The sequence below is a fragment of the Gracilinanus agilis genome, chromosome 6 (assembly GCF_016433145.1).
Source record: "Gracilinanus agilis isolate LMUSP501 chromosome 6, AgileGrace, whole genome shotgun sequence".
Taxonomy (NCBI): Eukaryota; Metazoa; Chordata; class Mammalia; order Didelphimorphia; family Didelphidae; genus Gracilinanus; species Gracilinanus agilis.
In genome coordinates this window covers 78,596,222-78,605,328 of record NC_058135.1, presented here as the reverse complement: position 1 = coordinate 78,605,328, position 9,107 = coordinate 78,596,222, and the positions used below count along the sequence as shown (strand labels likewise).

The following is a 9,107-nucleotide window of genomic DNA, read 5'->3' as shown; positions in this document are numbered from 1 at the left end:
ACTCAGCAGACTGGCAAAGATGACAAAAAAGCACAATGACGAGTGCTGAAGGTTCTGTAGGAAAACAAGTACATGAATACACTCTTTTTGAAGCTGTGAAGTGGTCTAGCCATTTTGGAAATCAATTTGGGACAAATGCCCAAGAAATGATTAAATTCTTTGATCCAGTGATACCGTTTCCAGGTCTATATCTTGAAAAGATTGAAAGAAAAGGGAAAAGACTCCATGTGTATAAAAATCTATATCTGACCTCTTTTCCAGGTGGTAAAGGCTGCTCATCAACTGCAAAATGGCTGAAGAAGTTAGCGTATACGAATAGAAGAGGATACTAGTGTACTGAAAGAAATGACAAAAAGCGTGGGTTCAGAGAAAGACAACAGGAAGATATGTGAACTGATGCAGAGAGAAGTTAGCAGAATTATGAGAATAATGAGAAAATATGAATGAGAAGAAAGTGAGAATAATTTTTACTGCAGCATCAAAATTGTAAAGACAAATTTGAAGGAGTTGGGAATTCTGTTCAACACAATCATAAGTAAAAAACTGGGGATGTGGGTGGGAAGTGGAGGGAATGAAGGTATTTGACAGCGGGGTATGATTTTGAGTCCAAAAGTTAGAAATAGGGCTTGGAGGGGAATGAGGGCAGTCCAATCTGGGCCTCTCCAGAAAATGGGGGCTCTTGGAAGAACTCATCAAAGGAAGAAGAAGGGCAAGCCTTGTGGAGAAATATTTCAGGATAAGCAGTCACAGAGGTAGGCGGCTGTTCCCGAGTGAGGAGACCTCAGGGTCTAAGAAAAGTTCCAAGATGAGGCAAAGGGGGCTTGTTTTGAATTTCAGAAAGTGAGGAATAGAGCTAGGAGTGGACAAGGTGACCAATTCAATGTTGTATTTATGTTTGAGGCACCAAGGGGGACATCTAAGTGGAGATGTCCACCAGGGAGCTGGTGGTACAGGCTGAAAAACTCAAACATAAATGGTGAAGATAGAACGGGGCTGCACATACACGGTTTTCAAGTTCATTTTATAAAAGAAAAAGTAAAAACAGCCCGTGAGCTTCCTCTTCTGTACTGTTGTCTTCTTTTCTAAATAAAATGTTTCAAATCCTTTCTATATGAGGAAGAAGAAATCAACTTAACTTTACCACAAATTGCTATTTTTTTAACCAATCCTCTGCTCTTTCAGGTATCTTTTGTTGCCAAGCTCCAGTGATGACAGTCTGTGCAGGGGGAACAATGTGCTTTGGGAACCTTGGCAGAGTCCTAAAAGGTTGTAATTCACACCTCTGGAGATACGGGGTATGACCAGTTCACTGTCTTTTCATTGAGATACACACCAGAGGGTAGGAAGTGGAAAGAGATCCTGTTTATTTAATGACTAATTGATCCTGTCCTTAGGAATCTGAAGAAGCAGAAGTGAATTTGTAGGGTCATTTACAGTGTATCCCTGTTATTAAAATCAGTTATTGCAACAAGGATGAGCAACAAGATTCAACACATGGAGGACATCTAATTAGTTAATGAAGAGCGTGTCTGTATTTTTACATTTATCTTCATCTCTGCTCTTAAAAATGAAGAGGCATGGGGGCAGGTATCTCAAAGGATTGAGAGCCAGGCTTAGAGACAAGAAGTCCTGGGTTCAAATTTGGCCTCAGATACTTACAGAATTTGGGATTATAGTTTTTTTCTAGCTTTGGCTGAGTTCCAAAAAGCTGTTAGAGGTTTTAGAATCTTGAGGAGAGGCAGTTGACTGGATCTTCCGTGAAGAGAGGAAGTCAATGAGCAAGCTCTTAGATTATCTAGCTTCAATATTGAAATTTAGCCTAGCATTGATATATTTACTTAAGAAATTATTATTTTAGATCCTGATGGAGCATTTGTACAAATGAAAATGGATCTGGGCAGCATAATTGTCCAGTGTCTTAGTCCATAACTTGTCACTGGTATTCTGAATAATTTCTGTGAGGAAGGAAAAGATCTGTTATTATGGAGCATTTATTAAGTACCTGCTGGATATTAGGTACTGTGCTTGGATCCTGATTCTGTTGATACATGGAACCTGCTTAGATCCAGGTCCTGAACCAAGAAGAAGAGGACAAAGAAGGACACATACTCCTGCCTCTCTTTTACAATGCCCCAGAAACCTCTCCACCCTGTGAGCTCCCTCCACCCCTGGACTTCACATACTGGAAATACCCTGTAGCCTCTGCAATCCTTCCCTCTGATGGGCTGGTTCCTTGTAGAATCTCCATTTTGAGGAGTGCTGGGAGCCACTCAGAGAAATAGGATCTTTAACAAGGTCTTTAAAGGGGTCCTATCAAGATCAATACAGACAGCAAAGCCGGACCTCACGGGGAATTGTAAAAGTGAAAATTGGGAAAATGCCATCTAAAAGTGTATATATTTCTATGGACAGGGGAAATGTATCAAAACTACATTTCCCGTGATCCAACATGGTCCAGCTGTTTCCGTTTCCGGGTCTTTGGGGCATGGGGAGGTCTACGTCGAGGCAGAGAGGATTTAAAATCTCCTGGGTTAGGAGGGAGTGGTCTTTTTGCCAGTAGGCTCTTGGCCAGCAGACTTGAGACAGTAATGGAGGCGGCAGTTTTGAATGCTTACAAGCGCGTGGTCTGATAACTTTATCTATCAACATGGCTTTAATTAAATTACTAATTTATATTATTATAGCAGCCTTTATTATTTTTCATATTTATAATTATGGCTGATTCTTGTGGCCTGAAAAATCAGGCCATAGGATGGATGGCCTACCCAAAATCTGACCCCTCTCTGTGACTCCCTTCTGATCAACACTTTTTATTATTGACAGCATTATAATCTAGATTTTTAGGATAGCCCCAAATCCTATAGAAAGCCCCCAAATACTCTATAGTGTAAGGGGGGAAAAGGGTTTTGGGGGGTTCAATATATTAAAAGATGGTTGCCAGAGGATTGAACTATTATCAATCCTCAATTAAGAATAATCTCAAGTCAAAATTGACTTTTATGGAAGTTTATTTACAATTAAGAAGAGAGAAAGGAATAAGGAAATAAGAATCTAACTCAGTAGGTAATTTACTATGATTCTCTAATTAATCCAGGTAGATCTAATTAACCCTCAGCCAAGAGTCAGAGGGCCAGAGGCCCTGGGGTGAATGAAGCAAAACTTCATTCACAGAGTTTTTAAAAAGAAGTTTCTTAAGAGAAGTTCAGGAAGATTCAGTTTTTAAACTCACCAAGTGGAATTCAAAAGAAAATATTTAAAGTAGTCTCACCAAGGTCTCAGTGTTCCAGCCAACACTCCTCCACGAACCAGAAGAGGTCCTTCACCAGACGTCCTCTTCAACCGAAGACCTCTTATTCACTCAACTCCCTCTTTTTAAAGGGGTCACTTATGCGTCATTTCCTGTGCCTTACCGTAGCTTGCATGTCCAATCACAATAGACACTTCTCATAAAAAGCCTAGGGGGTGGTCAGTTAATTCTGATTCATCACTCACTCTAGCACAGGTGGGTTAGGACCTCCCAGAATTGGAGGTGCTCTCACCTTTGATGATTAAATCTAAAGATGGGCAGTGTAGACTTAATCTAATTATCACAATAGTAAACCAGCATTTATTGAGTTAACAGCCCTTTCACTCAGCAGAAAATAGCAGAAGCTGCTTGTATCTTTTTCTCTCTGCTTCAGATGTCACAAGGACACTGCATGGCAAGTCCAAGCAAATTTCATTCTCACTTTAGTACCTTTCCACACTGAGCTGTACTCCACAATCTTAAAGGCTCATTCTTTAACATACCTTTTGAAGTATGGAAACTTTTTACTAAAATAAAACTTAAATAATAATAATAATAATAAATACTAAAATAAAAACTTTCTCATCATTTAACCTTGAGCACTCTCTCATCTGGGTATAATCTACATGAGAAAAAATTTGTATGCTATATGCCAAATGTGATGTAATTCTTATAACCTTGAGTGTTTCTATACAGCTTTTGATTACAAATTGTACTTTGTAGAAAAAAAAAACTGTTTTTGGAAAAATGTATAAAATAAAACACAAACTTAGGGCTGTTGGAACAGTCATGAGCTAACGTGTTAGACTGACCATTCCCAATTTCTGCCTTGTTCTTTCTCACCTAAACCATTCACCTTTCTAGATCCCTAGAGATGCTGGCTAAATTCCAGCAGAAGAGGATGCCCAGGCCACTTCTTTCCCTTCTAGCTTCCTTTTTACGTGTTAACTTCCCTCAGCAGAACATGAGTGTTTTGTGGGCAAGGACTATCTTTCTTCCTACTTGTATTTGTATTCCTGTCACTTAGTGGGGTTCCTGGCACAGAGTAAGCATTTAATAAATGTTTGCTGCTGAGATGGAGGCCTTGGGGAAAACATCACCAGTAGGAATTTTATCAATAAATAGAATAATAGAAGCACAGATCAGGGATTAGGAAGGAACCCAGAGGCCATCTAGTTCAACCCCTTCATTTTACAGATGAGGAAAGTAGTTGAGGGAAGTTCTGACTTGCCCAGGGTCATGTAGGTAGTCATTGGCAAAGGCAGGATTTGAACTCAGGTCTTCTAACTTCAGAGAGAGTACTATTTGTACCATGTGGTGTTCTCATCTCGGTCTCAGCACAGATTCTTTTTGTGGGCTGACTGAAGTCAATAACTAGTTAACCTTTGTAGAGTAGGTAGAGCAAGCATTATTGTTGTCATTTAACAGATGATATAGATTGTTGTTGTTCAGTCGTGTTCAACTCTTCATGATCTCATTTTGGGGTTTTCTTTGCAAAGATACTGGAGTGGTTTGCTATTTTCTTTTCCAGTCCATTTTATAGATGAGGAAACTGAGGCAAACAGGGTTAAGTGGCTTGCCTGGTTACATAGCTAGTAAGTGTCTGAGGCTAGATTTGAACTCAGGTCTTTCTACTCCAAGCCTAGCACTCAATCCACTGCCTTTATGAGACAGATAAAACATGTATTAAGGGCTCAGTGATGAGGGTACAAATAGAAGCAATCAAGACTCGCTCTGTCCTCAAGGAGCTTACATTCCAATGGAAGAAACTCACACATAAAGAGCAGTAAGAGATGGAGGTGGGAATTGGAAATAGTGGCCAGAAAATGAAGTAAAGCCCTATTTTTGAATAAGATAAGGGAAAACTTTACCTTAGAACCTGGCACATCGGGGCAAGAGTCTAAGTCTAGTAGGGCTGGGGGAGGAAGGAGAAGATGATGGACAGAGACATGAATTGTCATTTGGAAATTCTGGAATGAAGATGAGGAAGTCAAGGTTCAGACAAGTTAAGTGATTTGCTCACATAGAACCAGAAAACATCTAAGTTAAGCTTAAATCAAGGACTTCTGTCCCTCAGGTCCAGTGCTTTTGTCCCATTTCATACTGTTAGTTTGAATGATCTTGAGCCGATCAAAGCCTCCTCTTAAACACTGTATACACTTCTCCAGAGTTGAAAGGCACTTCTTCCATCCAACAGAAAGAGAAACAAGCCCCGAGTTCTGTAGTATAAACAGATTTTAGATTCCTGGAGTCAGAAAGAAGCCACAAAAAGGAAGAGTCACATGGGAAGCCCTTACTCTTCTCCCCAGGAAATAAAGAAGCATATAACAGTAATATGTGGTAGAGGGGAATTTTTAAATGAATAAATAGGCTTAAAATGAATATCACAGATGTGGCTTATCACCAGAACAGTGGATAGAATGCTGGCCTGGAGTCAGGAAGATTCATCTTCCTGGGTTCAAATCTGGCTTCAGACACTTACTAGCTGTATGACCTGGGCAATTTTTTTCATTTATTTATATATTTATTTATTTTTTATCTATTTACCTCAGTTTTCTCATATGGAAAATGAGCTGGAGAAGGAAATAATAAACTAGTTATGTGACCCTGGGCAAGTCACTTTACCCTATTTGCTCCAGTTTCCTTCCTCATCTGTCAAATGAACTGGGGAAGGAAATGACAAAACCCATGAAATGTACACAACTGAAATGATTAAATAACAATGGCTTATGTCCATCTCAGATTTCTTTTAGCCTTCACCATCATATTAGATCCCTCTCTCCAAAGAACTCTATAGGCTTTCTAGTTTCTCTTTCTGTGTTCTTTTCCTTCATTAGAATATAAACTCTTTGAAGATAGGGACTGTCTTGTTTGGTTGTCTTTGTACAAGTGATTAGAACAGTGATGGGAACATACTTATTCAGGTCCTCATTATCTTCTACCTAGTCCCCAATATCATGATAGTTTATTAATTTTCCCTGCTTCTACTCTTTGCCTCCCACCCCATTTATCTTTTACTCAAGAAACTGCCAAGTGATAATCCTTTTTTATTTTATTTTATTTTATTTTATTTTTGGTTCCTAGGCAGAAGAGTGGTAAGGATAAGGCAATGGGGATTAAATGACTTGCCCAGGGTCACACAGCTAGGAAGTGTCTGAGGCCAAATTTGAACCTAGAACCTCTCTTCTCTAGGTCTGGCTCTCAATATACTGAGTTATCCAGCTGCCCTCCAAAATGATATTCCTAAAGCACAGATCACACTATTCCCTTCTCAAGATGTTTCTCTTGCTTTCTTGCCTCTAGGATAATATAGAAGCCGTTATAATCCCGCTGCAATTTGTCTTCTAATTTTTATCAAATTAGCCTTGAGGCTAGATTTGAATTAGATCTTCCTATCCCAGTTCCAGTCAAACTGGCCTCCTTGTTGTTTTCTAATAGAAGATACTCTTAATTCTCTCTTCTAGGTTTTGGCACAGTCTGTCCCCATGCTGGTAATGCCCTCCCTTTTTACCAGGGACTCTTGGAAACCCTAGTCATTGTCAATGCCCAGCTCAGGTGCCATCTTCCTTCCGGATTCCTTTAGCCATCAGGGCTCTCCTTCCAACACGCCTTTGTACATATTTTGCATTTCCTTATTTCTGCGCACGTTTTATTTGCCCCCACTCCCCACCCCCCTACCCCGACTAAGAATTTAAGGTCTTTAAATTCAGTCACCAAACGGGACGGTTTTGCTCTGTCTCCCAAGGGAGGTAGCCCGGTAGTTAAATTCAATTATCCAAACCTATCCCGGTTTGGATATCCCGGTTCTTGTGAGTTCTAGGTGTTTGGGTTTGGGACAGAAAAAGATGGTACCAAATTCAATTGCGAATTCAGAGCGGTGATCCCTCTTGGAAACCCTTGCCGAGAGAGATTAGATTTCTAGGTGAAGTCAGAATGTCCACTGTTCTCCTGGGGAGGAAAAGCGGGAAGTTCGGAAGGAACCTGGCACAGAGCAAAAGCTTAGAGCAAGTTCTCTGGAACAGGTTAGCTGGAGAACTATTTTCTAAAGCCGGCCTGCCCTTTTAGTCCTCCCTCCCCGACCTCCCTCCCTCTGGGGCCTCCTCCACCGCTGGGGCTAACCCCTCGCTTTGGATTCCTCGGGTTAATTCCTGGAGAAGAGGTTTCCCCAGCCTTTCTGCAAACTGCCCGCCTCCCCGCCTTCCTCTCCGCCCCCTCCGCGCCTAGTCAGCCAGGCGCCGAGGGCAAGGCAAGGGCGCCGAGGGAGTCAAGTTTGTGGGCCCAATGCACCAGGGGGCCGAAGGTGGAAGATGAGTGAGGGCCATAAGACCACTCTGAGTTGGAGGTAACTTTCAACCGGCTATGTCCCTTCGACCCCTCAGAGGCCTTTTCCTTATCCTAGACACTCCCAGGATGGGACCAGAGAGGCCGGGAGATGGGCTTGAGATCTGTGCCCAGCTTCTCTGGGGAGCCTCCTTTGGAGCGAGAGGAGAGGGGGCTGCAGGTACGGTCGGTGTTCCAGGGATACTCGCAGCTAGGGTCGCCCTGCTGGGACGGGACAGGAAGGGAGCTTCTGAGCGACTTCTCTCGTCTAGGGGAGGGATGAGGGAAAAGGGGGGTCAGAGTGTCACTCCTCATTTTGTTTTGCAGCCAAGTGCCAATACTCTGTGGCTGCAGGAGGAGGAGGCGACGGTGAGAAGGGACCCAGCAGTGGCAGTCACCCCAGCCGAGGCGAGGGCGATGCCTCAGAAAATGGATAAGTTTCTGCAGATCGCGCCTCATTCTCTAGCCATAGTCTTGAGCCAAGCTGGGGGGCCCGCAGCGGTGGAGACTTCAGCGGCAGGGGAGCTGGGGGCCTCGGCCCCGGCTGTGGGGCAGCAGCAACAGCAACAGCAGCAGCAACAGCAGCAGCAGCAGCAGCAGCAGCAGCAGCAGCAGCAGCAGCAGCAGCAGCAGCGGCCGCCCCAGGGCAGGCAGCTTGCGCGTCACCATATCGGCTACGAGATCTTCGCAGACTTCAAAGCGGAGAACATGCAGCATTTCTGGAACAAGAAAGTGACGGCAGCTGTGGCCGAAACGTTCTTCCTGGGCTGGATAGATGAGCAGGTCCTACTGATCCAGGGCAAAGAGGAGCACTTGGAGGCGCTCCGGGAGGGCTGGATGCGGAGGGCGCTCAAACCACCCACAGGATTCCTCATCCGCTGCCTGGGTGAGTCTGGGGGAAGCGTCAAGTGTTGGGCTAGAGGCTATGGGGCCAGGGGAAGGGAGGGCTATCTGGCACCAAGTACCCTCTAGGGTTCTCGCCTACCTGGGGCCAAGATAAGTAGTGGGACTTGGGTGAAACCCACAGTTCAGTTCGATGAACAGTCACGAAGCGTTTGCTGCAGGCGGAGCGCCTTGTAAGGTGCCCACGCTGACAGTGGTAGTGGAAGGATGGGGAGGGGTGGGATACACAATTTAGTCAAGATTTGAACCGGAAATTCACATATAGCCTAATACGGGGATAAAGGTGTGAGGAACCGAGCACTGAGCTGGGCACTGGGAGATTTCACTTTACCAATGACAGGATCTCTGGAGTTTACTTAGAAGGATAAGCGAATGCTAGAAGTGTACTCAGTCCTGGGATGGGTGTGGGTGTGATGATGGGGAAGGGGGTGGCTGACGCAGGATGTGGGGGGGGAGTCACAGGGGGTTACAAAATTTAGCCGATATGATTTGATTGTGTGTGTATGTGTGTGTTAGGGTGTTACAAAATTTAGCCAAGAATATGGCCTTGGAGTTCATTTAGAAGGATGTGTACCCAGCCCTCGGGGAGGGGAGAAGG

General features: G+C 43.6%; 1 protein-coding gene across 1 annotated transcript in view; it reads left to right on the top strand.

Annotated features, from left to right (window-relative positions):
• Positions 1 to 8,289: 8,289 nt before the first annotated feature.
• Positions 8,290 to 9,107, top strand: part of STOX2 (storkhead box 2) — a 312,993-nt gene continuing 312,175 nt past the window's right edge. Inside the window, exon 1 of the mRNA XM_044680418.1 lies at positions 8,290 to 8,492. Coding sequence (XP_044536353.1) covers positions 8,315 to 8,492 — 178 coding nt within the window. The 5' untranslated portion in view covers positions 8,290 to 8,314. The remainder of the gene's footprint in view (positions 8,493 to 9,107) is intronic.